The following is an 18,650-nucleotide window of genomic DNA, read 5'->3' as shown; positions in this document are numbered from 1 at the left end:
TCCGAGTGGCCAACTTACCCTTCCTTTCCTGTGTCTCCTAGATCTCGCATCCGTCGAGAGCTGTTCATCGAAGAAATCCAAGCGGGAAGCCAGAGCCAGGCTGGGGCGAGCGACTCTCCTTCGGCTAGAAGCAACAGGGCGGTGCACAGCTCGGAGGGGGACAGCTGTGACGGCGTGGACGCCGAAGGCCCACCCGAAGGGAAGGCGGGCGGCCCGGAGGCGGATGAGTACAGCAATGCAACCACAAAGTCTCAGGGAGGGCCAGCAGAGTCGGCTTTCGAGGCGGGGGAAGAGGCACTGCAGGGCGCCAGGTCTTCAGAGAAAAGCGAGCCATTCCACTTGGGAATGGAGAGCCTGGAGGATACGGATGACGAGGGCAGGCTCAAAGCGCCACGGCAAAGCTCTCCACCAGGATCTCAGCGTTCAGGGGAGAGTCTGGAGACACTGCCAAACTCTGCTACGGAAGGGGATGCCTCTACCTCAGCTGCCTCCACCTCAGTCCTTACAGGGGAGAGCTCCTACAAGCCGAAAGAAAGTTCGGAGAAAATTCCCAGTGTGCCAAGTACGAGCTCAACGGTGGCCACAGGCTCACAGAAAGCCAACTCGATTCAGAGCTTGTTCAGCTTCTCGGAGGCGGCGAGCTCCAAGAACACGCGAGACAACTCCTTGAGGAAAAAGAAAGCCGCAAACTTGAACAACATAATCCACCGCTTGGAGAAGGCCGCTAGTCGAGAAGAGGCCGTCGAGTGGGAGTTTTGAGATTAAACTCACCCAACTCTAGAGAGCTGGGCAAGTTAAACTGGACCTCTACTGGTTTTATTGTGTTGCGCACTTACCGCCCTGCGGGCCACAGGGCAAAAACGCCATAGGCCAAGGTGCATATAGAAAACAGAAAAAAAAGGAGCGTTAAGCCCAATTTATGTTTGTGTTTTCGAGGAAGAAAACTGAAATGTGTAGTCAAGCTTTTTTGTACCCTGAAGTGTTTTTATTATTGCCCTAAGTGATTTCCACAGTTTCTGGAATAACTCATACAGCTTTGCCTTGTGCCCTCCTCTTTGGTGTGGGCTTTAAAAAAACAAAAACGTTAAAAAAAAAAAAATCAAACCCACATATTAAAAGGGGGCTTTTTATCTGCCATCTAATGGCTACAGAGCGATAATACACTATTATCTTCTTAAACCAGGAAAAAAGGGGAGATTTTTCAAAAAAAAAAAGAAAAAAAAAAGTTTTTTGTAGCTGTTCAGTTGCCACTAAGAGATTGCACAGTCAACCGACTCTAAACACACTAGTTTGGATTCCTACATATTTTCAAGAAAAGAAAAGAATCTTGTTGTTTGAAACTTTGAATTAAAAAGAAAAAAAAACACATTTACTCCACATATTTTTTAACAAAACAAAAAAAAAAGTCACATCAGGAAAATATCTTAATTTGTGGTAGCTGACTTAGTGTTTTCTTGTAAGTGAAATAGAATATTGACACGTAGTGCACATTGTTTCATAGCTTTAACTGATTCTGGTCTTTTGCAGACCAGAATTTGTTTAATACACTCCATTTTAGGCCAAATCAGGACAAAAAAAAAATCTGAATCTAGGTATTTTGTAATCTGCTTTTTAACCTCTAACCACAGAGCACGCTGATCAGACCTCATATCTGGGAGGTTTAGGAGACAACTTAGAACAGCCTGTACTTGATCGTTTCACTCGGTTTGCCCTGTATCCAATTTCCTTTCATTAAGAAATAGATAACTCAAAAAAATGTTGGCCAGTAACATTTCAGCCTGCTACTTTGAGGACATGTTCTGTAACCCGAAGTGTCGAACTTACCTGGAGTCAATTTAAGTATAGTTTATGTGTACGTTTGCTGTCACACACCACTAAGAGGGGACTGGAGCTGCCGCAGATAGAGAATTTTTCCTGCTGTTGGTGGCCATTTACTGACTCTCTTCCCACCACAAGCACTGATTTTAAATACGTTTTAGTTGTGGGAAGCTTATTTTTGTGTGGAAAAGAGAGTACATGGCGGTGACCAGATGGGCTCCTACCGAGGCGTACGTAGCCCAACCTCCAAACCAAAACATTTGCGCTCTCGAGTCCCAGTCTAGACTATTCTGCCCTGCAGAAATCCAGCCTTTTCCCATTATTTTATGCACAGGTTAGGGCTGATCAAAGTACAAATCAAATTCTAATTTGTCTCTAACTCCTCCTGTTGTCTATATGTATATGCGTGAGCATAGAGGTGTGTGGAAGGATGTGTGTGCGTGAGTGTGTGCGTGCAATTTTATACGTCTGTGTATTTTCTTACGTACTTGTGCACACATAGAGTGCATTACTGCCACCTTTTTTCAATAAGCTGTTTTATCAGTTATGGCTTCTACAAGTTTGCTAATTTAGACTCCTTTATTGCCATATCTTTAAAACTAACAATAGATGATTTCGGAATATATATATATATAAAAATATATATATATATAATTTTTTTTTGCTTATTTATAGGTGCTGTATTTTATTATCTGATTGTTAGGAAGGGATGAAAGGGGGCAAATATTCTTTAGAGGGATAGACTGCCGGCAGTATTGGGTATAATTTACAAGATGTAGTTGTCATACTGTATATTATTGATTGAAGACTTTTTGACCGTATTGTGTATCATTGAACTTTTGTCTTAGGTCAGCATCTTTTTGATGACACTTTAATGGTGCATTCATTACTTCTTAAGTTTAATTAATATTACTTTTCTGATTTTGGGGGAGGGAGGGTTGGGGAGAGGAGTTCCGACTTTAAAAGTATGTTCCCAATATTACACCTCAGTGTGCTTGTATTAATTCATCAGTAGGATTTTTGACTGTAAGATGTGAAACCACATTTCTTGCATGATGTTTTAGAACTTAATGTATTTCATTTACAGTCTCTTAACATGCAACAGCAGCACTTAGCGCAAGTTTTCACAAATTAAGAATCAGTACACTAAAACCAATCCTTTTCACAATTAAGAAAAGAAGGCTCTAGGAGGCTGAAAGGCAGGGATTTATTTCCTATATTTACTGTTAGTTGTTTCAGGATACCTCCTTGGGTAATTGGGGACTTGTGATGCAAAACTAAAATTGAGAAACAGAGAGAGCAACTGCCCCTTTCTGTGACGAGCTGAGGAGACCATTTCTCATAACAAACCCCGGCAGATGAGAGCACTTGCTGGAGGCAGTTACGGCTTCTTCTTCTCTGGGATAGAGTTAGTCTGGCAGAATGGTTAGCAAGGAAAATAACGCGGTGAGTCCAGGTGTTACCTCCCTGCATCCATACAGTGTTCCGGTTTGACTTAGAAAGCACAGTTCCACCTATAAATGCACGTCCCGTCAAAGTACGCGTACCTTAATACAAGTCATAGCAAGATGTGTCTTCAGCTGAGAAATAGAATTTCTAGCTAGAAGACCCAGGTATTTTCTTATGTTCTTTTTTTCTTCCTTTTTTTTTTTTTTTTTTTTTTGTTGTTGTTGTTGTTGTTGTTTGGTTCGGGTTGGGTTTTTGTTGTTGTTAATTCTAGGCAATGCATTTGCCTGTCTTTCTACTGTCCTTTTTTGCTAATTTGCGATCCAGGTGCTTGATGCAATGAAGTGGTTATGCTCTTCTTTCTTGATAGTGATTTTCTTCTGGTTTATGATATTTTTTTTAATTAATGTTCCCCAAACTATTCTTGTGCCTGTGTCTATATGATTGCATTCCATAATGCTTACTGAGAGCTCTGGCTGCATAACAGAACTGCAGAACTGTATTCACAGGATGAACACAAATGCAGCCTTTAAGGTCAATCTCTCTTCTTAATAAGCAATACGTAAGTGCCTTGAAACTTGTATCTTTTTTCTTTATTTTTTTTTCTGTGTTGCTTTCCAGGTTTCCACTATCTCTTTAGCATTCTTTAGTGTCTGCCCAGTTTTTAATGCTATAACGTTTTTTTTTAAAAGCATATCTGTAGCTTGCCCTAGAGGAAATGTTTTCTTCATAACACTAACTGTTAATTCTAAGCATCATTATTACATTTGAATCATGTAATTTTGCTGGATAAAGACAGCATTCATAAGTGAGAAGTCACTCCGTCCTGCCAAGGGTTGTCACTGATATCTATTATGAAATTAATCAAATAAAATGCTGTCAGTATTTCCTATATTTTTGGCACTTTATTAACGGCTTAGCTCTTTTTGTTGTTTCGTATTTAATGATCTGCGTTGCATGTGGCTTAGACAGCTCAGATGCTGTTGCAGCAGCCGCGGCCCTCCGGCCGGGAGCCTCTGTGGCGTTCCTTAGGCACCGCCGTGGTTCAGGGCACGGGCAGGCGGACGCTCTCAGATCGTCTAGTTTAAGTTACGTTCCCAGCTGTTTGTTACCGATCTTTAGCCAAGGTCACAGCTGCTCTTCTCTTTCAGTGCAAAGTAAAACGGATTAGCTTAACCTGCTGCTGCGATTCTCCTTTTGGAGATGAGCTACCTACTGGCTTTCGAACCTGGCAAAGACCTGCCTGGTTTAAAGACGTGACTTCCGCGAGGTTGAAAGCGTTTAGCTGTATTTCTAATCGAGTGTGGCTTCTGAAAGTAACGCTTTCAGGAAAGAGTGTATTGGAATAACTTTTTTCCTTGATTAAAAGAAAAAGGGGGAAAAAATGTTGGAGGAGAAGAAATTCCAGAGAGTGACATTGTGGCTTTTTACCCTCTGGAGTCACTGATTAAAATGGAAAGGTGAAAGGCTGTTAGGCTCTCGTGATGGCACGGGCTAAGCTCTCGGGGAGTCATTTTGTGGGCAGACAACATGGAAATAGAGCACTCGCCGAAGACTTTTCTTTTCCTGATAGATAAAAGCACAGGTAGACTCTGGCTTTACAGGTTTGCTCAAAACTCTTTTTTTCTTAACGTTCTTTGAAAGTATTTTTATTTTCTTTCTGATCCCAATTCCTTGGGATCTTACTAAAGCAGTGGAGGAAAGGCCTAGGCTATTTTAACATAAATACCTTTATACTGCAGTTAAAATTGTCATTTTTCTTTCTGGTTGATTAGGGAAGAGAAAAAGCATAATACTTTGTTTAGCTAAAAGCAAGTGAAAAGTGTCCCTTGGCAGAGGGCAGATACGATATGATTGTCGTTACACTTCCATTTTTGAGGATACAGATTTCAGCCAACAGAATTGCATGTTCTCGTTGGCAGAAATGTTTTAATTGCAGTTGCTGCTGATGCCACAGAATTTGACCATTTCATATAATTCACCTGTAAAATGCATATAAACACCTCTCTTCAAGGCAGCCTGTATCAGTGCAATCTGCCCGTATTGTGAATTAGTGGATGTTTTAATATTAAATTCTTCATTGTAATAAGAAACATCTATCTTGCAGTTAGAAAAAACAAAATTGTGTGCCTTTCTCATTAGTTAAGAGATCTTTGCATTATTTTTATATAACCTTTTCCTACGGGAATGGTGTAGAGAGGAAGTTAATGGAATTCTATGCCATATTCTGTGATCCAGTTACTGAGAAGTTGCTGTTTTCAGTCCTTTATCAGTAGAAATAGGAAGCCAGAGAAGTGCATCATTCTGGTGATAACTCGAATTCTAAAGCTGATTAATTTACATAAAATAAAGTTGAGGGGAATTGTGACCAACTAATGCAATGAAGTAGTGGAAGAGGCTGACAGTGATTGCAGTGCCTACTAGCACAGTTGCAGTCAGAGGTCTGTCGTTTGCCATCATAAAATTACTACTTCCAGGTAGTTGTAGAACTTAGGTGAAATAAAAATGCTCTTGGCAAAAACAGGGCAGGTTAGGAACGAAAAAACATTTTGACATACATAAATTATGAGAATACACAAGAGAAAGTAGTTGGGTTTGGACACTTCTTTGCACTTAAATCCAGAACAGTTTCTTTATTTAAACTGAAACGACGCAGTAATCTGGAGTAGTGCCTTTAGCAAGGTTGCAGGGAGATCAGTAATCTTACTTAACAGAGCAATTTGTTGCAAACAGAAAGAAAAGTAGTGACATTTTTAACATGCAGATGGAGGGCACTATTTTTGCTTCATTTGTGTCTCCTAACAAATGAGTTTCTTAAATTGTGTTTCTTGCTTGCCTCCCTCAGTGTACATATCCCAGAGTATTCTCTGTCTTAAAACCACTCTGTATGACCGAGTTCTGTGCTGTGAGCATTTCTTGAAGACTATCAGAAATAGAGGGCAGAGGAGAAGAAAAGTTGATTTTTAGCTGGGGGCCTGATTTAACTTTCAGGAAAACCAAATCAAGTCTTTCCTTTTACGTAAGTGGCTTTTTGTCCCGTAATGCGACAAGCTGCTTATATCCTCATATTCCTAAATATAACTCACACAGATAAAACACCTGTAAAGCAATATTCAGTTTAGTCATAAGTTTGGCATGCTGCTTTCCCTTGCACTTTCTGTTGCCCCACTGTTTGAACATCAACATTTTCTTCCTTTTTGTTGCATTACAATCAACTTAGTTTTTTAAAAAAGAGAATTTTAAAGTTCTGTACAAATTAAAAAAAAAAGTGTTTAAGCAGTTGTACTCATACCAGTTGATTCTAAATTGCAAGAAGAATCACTGGCTCGGAAAGCACAAGATCCAGATTTCTTTTCTGGCTCAGTCGCTGGGTTAGTAAAGTGACCTGGTGGTCCCAGTCTCCTTCACAGATGTGTTTGAGCTCTAAAATGCAGAACTGTTCCACCGATTCGTTCTTTCCTCCCCATCCCTTTTATGGGATGTATTGACTATGCCATATATAAAATATATTTAATACTGAACTTAAAAGCGAGACAAGCTCTTTATGCTATGCCTAGGGACTGATCTGTCCTACATGACCAGGTCCTATATTAAACCCTAACCTATTAATATGCAAGGATAAAAAAGTTTTTGTGCTCAGAAGATGAAATTTATCCTTTTGGAGAAGGTAAGCATTAGGCCTGTGCACTTAAGTTTTCAAAAAGCCTTAAAAGTAGGTATGTTACGTGGTGCCACCTCTCTCCTCAGGGATGATTTTCACCCCAGTCAAGCGGTACTGTGGCATGTGTAATATAACTTATTGTAAGGTCATTTTCCAGTTGACAGAAGTCGTTCATTGGATTTTGTTAGCGAGCCTCCTCGCTGGCGTCCTCCGGGAGGGCTGAGGGCTGATAGCTCCCGGAGGCGGCGCTCCTGCTTTCCCCAAACCCCGAGACCTCGACCTCCGACCCAAAGTACTTCGGTGGTTTGGGGGAAGTGTGCATTTTTACAGCTATTTGATGGATGAAAAAAAAAAGAATTTGGTTTCCAGGGTTGATTTTTTTTTCATTGTTATTAACAAACATGTCCAAGCACAAAAGGGCGTTGGAAGGAAATCTGTCCTTTTCAAAAATTAATGAGATTATTGCATTTTTCCTTGTCTAGCTATGCTACAAAGGACAGTTTCTGCGGTTGCCCAAGTTTGCGTAGCTCTCACTGGTGTTAGCAGAAGTCATGCGCATGCAAGAGTTTTGCCATGGTTCTCTAGATTTCTTATTACTGAAATTGTTGACTTCAGAGTATCATTTCTGCTTCTTTATACGCTGAAACAGTCAAGTGCAGAGAATGACTAAATCCTTAACCATAGCAGAATAGCGTGTGGGAAACAGTACAACAGAAGTAGATGTCTAAACTCCCCGTGACATCTGCGTCTTTGACTTTTCATTTGATTTTTAGAGGTATTTGTGCTACCTAAGTACAATACTCGTCCAAAGAGCCATGAAAAATGGAGAGTCATCCCAGGAATTTCCTGCTGTTACGGTGGCATGCCTGCTTTTTGCATAGTTACTGTGTAATTTTATGGTAATGTTCATAACAGCACAACCTCTCTATTGGTAACAATAATAATGGTGTTGTATTATCATCTTCTGTCTATGCGGGTAATCAGTATGCATTTTTAGGAGTTAAGTGTGTATATGTGCATGATTCCAGTATGGAAAAGCCCCCCTATGTGTGTCCTATTTACCTGCTAGACCTTAAAGGCAGAGTAGGACTGCTGCTGGCGGCCGGGTGCGTAATATCATCTGGGACATAGGTGAGTGGAGGCTTAAAACCAGTGTGTATTTTAATGCATAAGATGCTGTTTTCCCACTTGTTCAGTAAGATCCATGTTGTAAAGTCAGGATTAGACTTCTGAGAGATCAGATTGTTTGAAACACGCGGGTTTAGCAAGCACGAATAGGGAAAAGATCACATTCAGAATACACAAAAATAATGCCAAGGGTCTGAGATGTGCAAAAGCAAAGTAATTTGAAATTAAGGGTCTAACCTCATTGGTAGCATACAGCAACCACAGGCGTGTGGGCGTTGCTTTGAGGCAGCTTGCAGAAAACTGGTGCCGTAGGTATTGTCACGTGTAAAATATAATCTGTCTGGAAGTGCAGTGGGAAGGTAAACAGTGCAAACATTTGCAAGATATTTAAAACAATTGATGGATAAATTAAGCCTAGTATCAAATTAAAAGCAGCAGTTCCTTCTTGCTTTCCCTACTAGCCTGAAAAATTAAGAATTCTTAGAAGTGAGACTGAAGTTCCTCTGCGAAGGTTGTCGCCTGCATTTGCAAGAGGAGAAATAAAACTCTCGGCACGTGACTTGCTCCGTAGTCCAACCCTCTCTCCAAATAACTAAAAAAATAATAATTTTTCTCTACGATCAGTCCTTCAGGCAAGCTTCGCTGGCTTCTGCTAGCTGCCATTAGACCCTTGGTACTATTTTCATGCATTATTTGGATGTGGGTAATTATTACTAGCTTTAAAAGTGTTTCCAAAGTACCCAGTTACCTCTGAGCGCCGGCGAGCCCGTGCGGGGAGCGCTCGCCGGGCTCCTTCCGAAGGGAGGCGCGCGGGGAAGGAGCGGGGTCCCATCTGCGTCGTGCTTTTCGTTGCGCTTTTTCAGGGCTTCTGTTTCCTCCTCTAGAAAGATGAAGATCTTGGAGCAGAGCTTTTGGGGGGGGGGGGGAAGAGAAGATTTTAGTTGAGCTTGCAATGATTTTATTTTAGCTCAGCGTGCATGTCACCAAAATCCTGTACACGACTGCGTTCCCAGGAAGTTTTTTGTTTCAGCTGCTTTCAAAGACTTTACTGCTGAACAGACTTTCCGTGCTCGGAAAGCTACGTGCCTTATTTTCGGATCTCTCCGCGGAGGACGGCCGAAAGCACAGCGATCTAGGCTGCCGCGTGCGCCGCCGGCCGCGGTTCGGCGGCCCGTGCCGGTGGCAGCTCCCTCGGCTAGCGGGCACGCGGGCCGGGCCGGGAAAAGGCAGCGTCCCGGGCCGGGGGGAGGAATCTCCCTCCGCTGGGGCCGCGGCAGCGTTGGACCCCGTACGGCAAAATCCCACCCGGCGCGCCAGCCCTCGGCCGGCGTCGGCGAGACGCTCGCGGGCTCCGACCGCCGCTGCCTCCCGCCCCGGCCGGCCCGGCTGCCCGTCGCGGGGCCGCGGCGGCCCCGCACGGCGGCGAGACCCTCTGGAGTCATCCCAGGTTTAATCCGGCCTTGGCTTCGGACAGGCTTTTACCTAACCCCGACGTCCTCAGCCCTTACCAACGCTTGTGCGTTAGCTTTGAAGCTTGCTCTCTCTTACAGCATCATAAGGCGAAACATATACAGGTGGTTTTGTAATTAGGAGGAACAATCTAATATTTCCTATTTATGATGAAATTGTTCTTGACAGTTTCTTTTTTTCTTGTTTTAAATATGAACACAACAGGAGTATGCATATCCCGTCAGTGGACGTTGGAGAAAGTTTGAGCTGGTGGTTGAGCGGGGTGGTATCTGCTCGTCTTGGTATCCATATCACCGTGCCCCTGTTGTGTTTTCTAGAGCAATCATTTCCTTTTTTTTTTTTTTTTTTTTTTTAGGAAAAAAAAAGTATTTTATCTAAATGCCTAATAAATAATATTATTTAAATAGTTTAAAAGATAATTTAGGACTGAGATGCAAAAGCCTCAGTCGGGAGAGAAGAGACTTACAATATACAGAGAGAGAAAATACCCTTAGCCTCCTAGAGCCTCTACTGAGAAAGTGGTGAAGACGCAGCGCCCCGGGTCGAAGTACATTGCCGTTCACTCGAGAGGGTTGATTCAAAATGAGAGACTGGTTTCCTGTGATGTTCATCTTTGTTGGCATCTGTTTTGATTTCTGATTTCCAAGCCGATTTTCCTTCTCCTTGGTCAAAAAACAACAAAAAGCAGAAAATCTGCCTTGCGCGGCGGCAGCTTCTCGCGGCGCGCGGCGCGTTGCGGAGCGGCCCGCGCCGGGGACGAGCCGCTCCGGCGCCGTGCCGTGCCGTGCCGTGCCGTGCCAAACCGCGTCCGGCCGGGCAGCCCCTGGCCGGGCCGCGAGCAAAGAAATGAAAAGAGAAAAATCAGCCGGCGCCGGCGCGGCGGGCGCAGGGTGCAGGGCCGGGCAGGGCGCGTGCCACCTCCGTGGGTCGGAAGCAACTTTGCACTTTGCCTTTCGGGGAGGGGGGGTCCCACTAAAAACACCCGCTTGATTTCCGATGCGAGGTTCTTTCCTTCTGGCATGGGCTGAACGACACACACACACACACACAAAAAAAATCCCAAAACGGCAACTATGGGATAACCTCTGCAAAAAGTTTGTTTCCGGCACAATACTCTATGCATTTCTGTGTCAAAAACTGTTTTTCTACCGTTCCTCTTGCAAAACTGGGCACCGTGCATCCCGCTCGCTGTAAATGCTCCGAGAATGTCAAATGGATGAGTTTGGATGTGATTTCCAAAGCAAATGGAGGCTGGCTGGGGGGGGGGAGGTGGGTGTCTTTTTTTTTTTTTTTTTTCTTTTTTTAATTGTTTCCCTCGTGTCCCTTTTTCATTTTTTTTAATTAAAAAAATTAACTCTTTGCATTTGTGCAATAACTACTTGCCATGATAATGGGCAGACCTTTGAAATGCCCCGACTACTAACACAGCACAAGATGAACTCGAACAGAAAGTGGTGTACTTTTTCCTGAGAACTTTTTTTTTCGTTGTTTTTTAAATAATAAGCTCAGTTTTTTACCCCAGTGTATTGTGGTGTCTTACATTTTTAGCAGTATTTTATATTTTTTCTGTAACGCACTAAGTCTTAGATGTTTTTAGAGCTTGTTTGTTATATTCACAATCACAGATTTTAAAAAGGAAAAAAAAAAGATCCTCACAAAGACCCGACTGACCAAAAAAAAAATGTCTTTTTTTTTTTTTTTTTGTACAAGTAGCTTTGAGAAGCCCACATTGTGTTGCTGTGACTCATCTTTTGTAACATTTTATTTCTTGGTATTTGTTTAAACATTAAAGTAAGAGTTTATATGGCTGGCAGTAGCGGGGAAGCGCTCCCTCCGTCAGCAGAACGGCGTTGTCTCTCCTGTCTCGTTTGGTTAGCCATATAATGTTTGTTCTCAGCACTGTACAACGGTCCCTATATGATATGGAGAAGCAATATCACTGTATGAAACTCACACGATGTATTATTATTATTATTATTCACTAGCACCCTAGGTGTGATAATTGAAGTAAATATCTTTTATACAAACACAACTCCGCGTGGGCTGTCTTTTATTGAGGTGAGAGCTGAGTCCAAGCAGCAAACATTTACATTGGTAGGGGAGTGAAGAGGTGGGTTTGGGGGTGGGAGGGTTGTTCTGACTAGGGGAGGAAAAATTACTTTTCTACTTTTTGTTTGTTAATTCTCTTTTTTAATCAACTTTGGAAGTGTCAGATTTCAGAACTGTGTCTGTTTTCAGTGAAATTGGTGCGGGAAGGTTCCCGCTGAGGGCAGCGAGAGGTGGACACCTGGCTTCACAGGCGGAAAAGATGTGTGCTGGGCGTGAGACTGGAAGAGGGATCGTTCTGAGGACTAAAATAGATATTAACTAATTTTAAGAATATAGGTTGAAGACGTTATCTGAGGTCAGAAGTGCTTTGCTTTCAGAAACGAAGCAGAATTGTGCCAGGTGGTTGGCTCACTGCGTATTTTTACAGATGCTTTATATAAAGGAGTTTTAATTCCTCTTCTAGTGCCTTATAAAATGTTGTTCCTGTAAGAATACAGAGTAATTTCAGAGAGTCTGGTATTTGAAGCTTGGTGTTGGTAAGGGAGGGAGATCTTAGTCCGGGACAGGCGTGCACGTCCTTGCCCGCGCCTGGCCCGTTCTTTGCCCTGCGAATGGAAGGACATCTCGAGCCCCGCGAGGCTGCCACCGACCTGCACGTTGTCCCCTCCTTCCCTGCACTTGCACATGCCTCTCTCTCACATACTTGTGCTGTCGGGCTGTAAGCGTACATGTTGCCTGCCGCCTGTTAGAGCGTGTTTGCTGGGGAGCAGGATGGATCCAGACTTGCAAGTTATCTGTCTTGGAGAGCAGAGAGTCAAGCGGCGCTTTAGCAGCTTCTGCTCCTCCTGCAAGGTATTGCTGAGATGTGATCAGCTGGTTTAAAGCGCAGGCTCCGTGGTTCAACATAGCGCTTTGCCTAAGTCAGTGCGTGTGTTTGTCCTGAGTCTTTGCCATCTTTAGCACAGCAGGAGCGGGTCGTTCCTTAAAACGTGTTGACAATGCTATTGAATGCCCTCATTTCCTTGTAAATGCATGCTTTCTGCTTTCGAAACGTCTGTGACCGTTTGTTCTACATGATGTAAAAGTTCTGGTTTTAAAACATACTGTTTTTGTCCTTCTATTTAATGACTGGTCAAACTGTTGATTGCTATAAATGGTATTATCTTGTATATGTGTATGTGACCTAATCATTTTAAGCTTGATACTATGCACCTACGTTTTTAAAGTGTTATGACTCAAGTTGGTTAATGTGTATGTTTATAACTTGTACTTTTCTTTAGGTATGGTGGTATCGATGCTGAAGGACTGAATCCACAAATACAATCATGCAAAAGATGTGTTATGTTTGTGAAGGCGCAGCCTTTGTCCGAAAGAGGTTGAAGGTTCTTCGTTGTAGCTCAGAAGCGTATATCCACTGTAAAACCAGGCTGCAGGTTACATCAGGATGAGCTTACATCTCCAAAAGCTTATTTTTGGAAACTAGGAAGGCAACCAAAACCACCAGGACACGTCCCAGAAGTTAGGAGCGAGATACTTCAGGGTATTTCCTGGTGGTGTTTGGATCCAATCCAATAGCTGCTGGGGTGGACCTGTGTGTCACTGGTGGTGGTGCACAGCTCCTTCTGGAGCTGGCCGCTGTGGCGAGAGCGAGGTTTTGCTTTGGAAGTATTACAGGCGTTGGTTAACGTAGTAGGAGATTGCTTTGGAAGTAGTACAGGTGTTTGCTAAGTGAGTAGGAGAAAACCTGGTGGTTGGAGGCTACAGCTTCGGGAGCAAGTCAGCACCAGCGCGCCCGGCGAAAGCCCGTCAGGGCCACGGGTGCTGGCGGTGTGCCCGTGCCGGCCCTGTGGTCGGCGAGAAGCGGTCTGTCTCAAAATGCTAGCGTTTTCTTCTAGGTATTTCTGTGGTAAGGGAAGCAGTGAACAAATGGTGCATTTGCCCACAGAGGACTTCAGAAAACATTTGATTATATTAAAGCATTTTATTTTCTTTTTGCTCCAAGCTATAGAAAACTGATAAGAAGATTCAACCTGTGCTCTTGAACTCTTCCTGCTTACCCATGTAATTATCTCAGTAGCCTTAGAAATAATCCCTTCTTCTGTGGAATCTCTATCTATCCTTACAGGATGAATTTATTAAGTGGTACCGTGTTTCTTGTGGTTTTGTTTATTTTGGAGCGTCTGGGCCAGGAGGAAAGGGAAGGAGGAATCTCTCCAACCTTCCTCTCCTGGGGGGGCCCTCACGATCCCAAAGCTGTCATTAAAAAAGGGGGGAAAGGAGCGGAGCGAGCAGAAATCTCGCCTGCACCACCCCTCCGGGCAGTTGGCAGCGAAAGCGCTGGGACTTGGCGAACGCGGCTCTTTGCGGCCGCCCCGGTGCGCCGAGCTAACGTGTCGAAGCACGAGGCCCCTCTGGTTTTCACGTGATGGTCATTCCCCCAGGACTTTAGGGTTGCACCTTAGGGGCCATCTCCGCGTGTGTGCGGAGAGAGAGGCATTTTTTTAAATGGTTTGATCAGTTAGGCCAGATCGTCGACCTGGGTGGAGGCCTGGGCGACTCGGCTGACTTCGATGGCGCGGTGCTTACCGTGCCGCGTGGTCTGGCACCGCGGCATCTGCTCCACGTGCAGCATGGGGAGCGTTCGTCTCAGCGAGTCCTGGCAGCTCGGTTTGCTCTTCTCAACGGCCACCTCCACTGCTGTTTCTAGGGCATTGATGAAGAAGGGCTGCGAGAGATCCAGAAGGGATCCTCGTGGGTTGTGACGAGTCCGTTAGGACTGAGGTCCCGTTGTACGCCAAACCCTTCGTCACGGGGGCAGGCGACACCTAGAACTTTGTCCTCAGGATCTTAGACGTGATCTGCTCTCTGCTGTCCCTATTTTTGTCCTCTTATTCGCAGTGCACATACACTGCTGCAGAATCATTCTACACTTGTACAGTTTTGTAGATTCTTAAAGTAAAAATTAGAAGGGTTGCTCTTGCTGCCTTCGTTGTTGTCTGGAACTGCACATACTCCATGTGCACCCCTGAAGGAGCTCGCTAAGGGTTTATTTTGACTTCTCCTATATCTGCAGAACAATCTGTCCAGTTTATCCTTGGAGCTTTTCCAGGGATGGTTACTGTAACCAAAGACTAAGTAGATTGTGCCTAGGAATTGCAGGTGGCTTTTATAGACATCATCATCCCTTTCTGTTCATCATTTACCTTCTTTTTTGCCCTCTGATTTTTGAGAGTAATGTTGTGATAGGTACAGAAATGATAAACAGGTACAGACTGATTGCTTCCTGTGGGTAAAGTTGCAGGCCAGGATGATTTCCAGACTGATATGATGTGGGCAATTTGGCTCCTCCAGGTCCTCTTGGACTTGACTGAGCTTTCTTCCAACCTCTAGAGAGGTTGCCTCAAAATGTTCAAAAAGCCCAATCCTTGTGTGACTTCCATAGTGCTGGTGGGGTCTCTAGAGCTCTTGACTTCATCACCAACGTCCTCATTCACTCTGGAGAGACTCTTGGAAGAATATAAGCCTTTTAGGTGGTGGGTTGGTGATTTTTCTTCATTGTCTTCTGAGATAACATGGACATAAGGAAGTGGCTTGGCTGGGCTTCGAAACAGGTTCCTCCAGGACTGAATCTGCAGCGTATGGACAGTGTCCCCCTCACGCCTTCAGATATGAAATGCAGCATCAGGCCATCTCCCTTAATTGTCTTGGAAGGGGAGCAGGACTTTGGGCAATAACAGTGCCGTCTTTTTCAGACTTCCTTAAAAGCCAAATGCCAAGTATTTAAAGAGCCTGAAATAGTACCTTAATTTATGTATAAACCTGGGAGCTCTGGCATCAGGTGGAGCTGGAGCTAAGACTTTATTGGCTTGAAATGCTCATCAAAGAGAGATGCCAAAAAGCCTTGCTATTTATTTCTGTATGGGGAAGAATGATCATTTCAGCTCTGCACATCTATGTAACTGTCCACAGCAACGCGGTCGTTAACAGGAATGGCCCATGGGGAAAGGGTCGGTCAGGTGGCAAAATCAAAGGACCAGTCGCATCCCCTATTTCCGGCTTCTTGCTTTGGATCATGTTCCTCGTCCTGGCACTCTTAAACTCTAGTGTTTTGTGTGAAGTGAGTCTCCAGCTTTGTGCCCAAGTTTCTCAGCCTTAATGTCAAGGTACTCCAAGACTTAGTTATCTGTAACATCATCTTCCTTCCAGTCAATAAAGTAGGCTTAAAACCTTTGAAGTACTTAATTTCAATGCACTTCAGTTCACTTCTGAGAGGATGGTTTTTCAAAGAAAGCTGCTAGCGTGCCACATCACTTCTTGTCTTGTTTTTTTTTCTTTTTTTTTTTTTTTACAGTTATGTAAATCCGAGGAGTCCAGACAGTAATGGAAGCAAATTAAAAAGTTACCATAAGGCAAATCAGGGTGGGATCTTGCAGAGCATCAGCTAATTTGCAGTAACTACGCATGTGTGTGCTCCTACCCTGCAGATCCCTTCAGCAATATCACTTACCTCTCATTTCCTTCAGGCTAAGAGGATACACATGAGCAGTTACTCCAGTCCCAGGGATGTGTAGCAAGTTACAGCCTATCTCACCCCAAGGTGATTTACTCATCTGTCTGTATCCTCAGTAATCAAGCCACCATCTTATGGAAAGATTGCCTCTCATTTATTTATGTCTGGCCTTATAACTTCAAACTAAGTTGCTAGTATGTCTTAATTTTCTCCATCTGTGAAAACAGATGCTGTTTATTTTGGATGATTTGCCAAGGGAGTCCAATTGCTGGGGCTTGTTGCAGGAGTCAAAGTTCCTGTTGCTCTGTGATGGTACCGGACTCACTGTCTCGCCACCGCTCCCGATGAGGCCGTACATCTGCTGGGTTCGGAGCTACCCAGAAACGCGCCCTTGGAACCTATGGCTTCAGGATTTTTTTTTCCTCCCTTGATATTCAGTACAAGAATTTTAACTTGCAGCTTCAGGGGGAGTGTGAGATTCACTATATTCTTCAAAACGAGTGTGAGATTGACCTAAATCCTTTATTCTCAACTTACTTAGAGGCCATTCGGTTTTCTCTCTGCTTGAGACACTGTTGTCATTACCCACATACCCTTTCCACATAGACACTTGACATCTTTTGACACACATCTCTTGGCCACATCATCCATAGCTGCACTCCTCAGGCAGGGGGTGGAGGAGCATGGGCTGCACAGGACTGGCATTTTCTTACAGCACCCCCTCTGAGCAGAGGACACTTCCAATCACTCGTTCTGCTTTGGGCAGGGTGTGATCCTTTTCAAGAACCTTATCAATATTACTTTTCCTCCTGGATGACCAGTCTCTGCAAAGTGTTTGGTTCCTTGCAGAGGGCCTGATCTGTCTCCTCACTGTTGCTAGGTTTTCATCAGGCCAGATATTCATGAAAATAGAAATCAGAAGTTTCCTTCTACTCTTCCTGGGGAAACTGTGATATAGCAGAAAGAATTCAAGATCTTCTGGTTGGGAGAGGGAGATCAAGATGGGAAGATAGTCAGGGTGATACCTGGGGGAAGGAGGACTTAGGCTTTTTCATCCTTACTTCATATCTGTGATTTTTTTCCAGTATCTACTTAATTAAAATGTGACAGATCAGTGCTCTTCTCTCCTGAGAGAGTTTCCTAATAGCAAGGAGGGACCCTCATTGCTTCTCCAGGTCTGAACTGTGTACGGTGGTGGAAAGAAGCCCATGGTTGATCACTGAGCTGTAGTGAAAGGTGCTTCTCCTGAAGCCCTGGCTTCCCCAGGGAAATCCTGCAGTTGTGCCTACAGAGCTGCAGTGTTAAGTCTGTAGCCAAAGTTCAGTGGTTGGTAGCTGTAGTTTCATGGTTGGTAGCCATAGCTCAGTGGTTGCACTGGGGACTTGCATGTCCCGTCTGTGTTTGTGTAGGTGGTTTGTGTCATACTCCTGGGAGCCTGTTGTCAGACACCATGAAAATTTCATAATGATCAATGTGTTATGGAGTGGTCAGGCCAGATGGAAGTTCAAAAATTTACAATTGGTGTCATCGGGGTGTGAATTAAGTAAATCCTGATCAAGAAGGCACAAGTTCACCTAGCCAACCGCTGCCTAATAACTTCACTTGTGCCCCATGGAAGACTCTTAGTTCGGCTCCTATCTGCTCTGTCACCTTGCCAAGGACTCTTGGGAAAGCAAAAGATTTTTTTTTTCCACTAGTATTTCAGACTCAGCTGCTGCTTTTCTTTGTATCAGGTAGGGCTGGCAAGGAACCCCAACCCTTCCTGTGCTGAGCAGCACTGATGCCTGAAGTGGTAGGTCACAGGCAGGGCTGATAACTTTTGCCTCTGTTGGGTTGTTCAGTTGCTGCAGTTCATCACTTTTCTTCATGAAAAAATGGAAATGTTGGGCCTTGCAAATTGGAGATGGTTCCTCCATTGCCTCAAAAGTCAGAGAGGAGGGAGTTTGAGAATAAAGAAGTGTGATTTAAAATTGTAGTTTCCTTAGGGCTTCACCTTCTTTGTCCCATTATCTTCTGCAGTATCTCTCCATCTTCAACAGTTTTTGATGTATTTGCACATCTGAAGGGTCAGAGAGAGGTTTTTCAAGCACAGCAGCTTAGAGAAGACAAAGGCAGATATTCTTTTGCTCAAGCTCAATGTTTAAAATGACCTGACTTCCTAGGAGAGAACATCTACCTACCGCTGGAGGTTAAGGATCATTTGCAGAGAAGTGATGAGATTGCAGGTGGCAACTACCCTTTAAAAAAATAAATAAAAGTTATTATTAAAAAAGTACACCTGTGGGAAGGGGAGATCAGATGGAAGCTCTATGCATTTCAGTTGCTTTCTGTATTAGAAGTGGCTCCAGTCTTTTTTTGTTTTCGTGGAAGGTTTATGGAAGACTGATGGGCCAGAGCCAAGGACCTGGCACCCAAGCAAAAGAAGGACGTGTCTTTTCTAAAATGGGGACAGTTGTTTCTTTGGTGACCTTTTTTCTCCTAAGCAAACTGAAAAACTCAGTGTATTTAACTCAAGTGTATAAACATAATTTAAGGCAAACTCAGGAGCTGGGAAAGCTTCCACTCCGG

At 43.9% G+C, this 18,650-nt stretch overlaps 1 protein-coding gene across 2 annotated transcripts in view; it reads left to right on the top strand.

Annotated features, from left to right (window-relative positions):
• Window positions 1-18,650, top strand: part of CUX1 (cut like homeobox 1) — a 270,867-nt gene that overhangs the window by 243,302 nt on the left and 8,915 nt on the right. Inside the window, exon 24 of one of the 2 annotated variants that reach the window (XM_062592854.1) lies at window positions 42-2,652. The exons of the other annotated variant lie outside the window; for it this stretch is intronic. Within the exon in view, the coding sequence (XP_062448838.1) occupies window positions 42-759 (718 nt within the window). The 3' untranslated portion in view covers window positions 760-2,652. Of the gene's footprint in view, window positions 1-41; window positions 2,653-18,650 lie in introns of those variants that run through there. 2 annotated transcript variants of the gene reach the window in all.

This window comes from Rhea pennata, chromosome 20 (assembly GCF_028389875.1).
Source record: "Rhea pennata isolate bPtePen1 chromosome 20, bPtePen1.pri, whole genome shotgun sequence".
Taxonomy (NCBI): Eukaryota; Metazoa; Chordata; class Aves; order Rheiformes; family Rheidae; genus Rhea; species Rhea pennata.
Note: the sequence above shows the minus strand (reverse complement) of the source record. Positions and strands in the feature narration are given on the sequence as shown.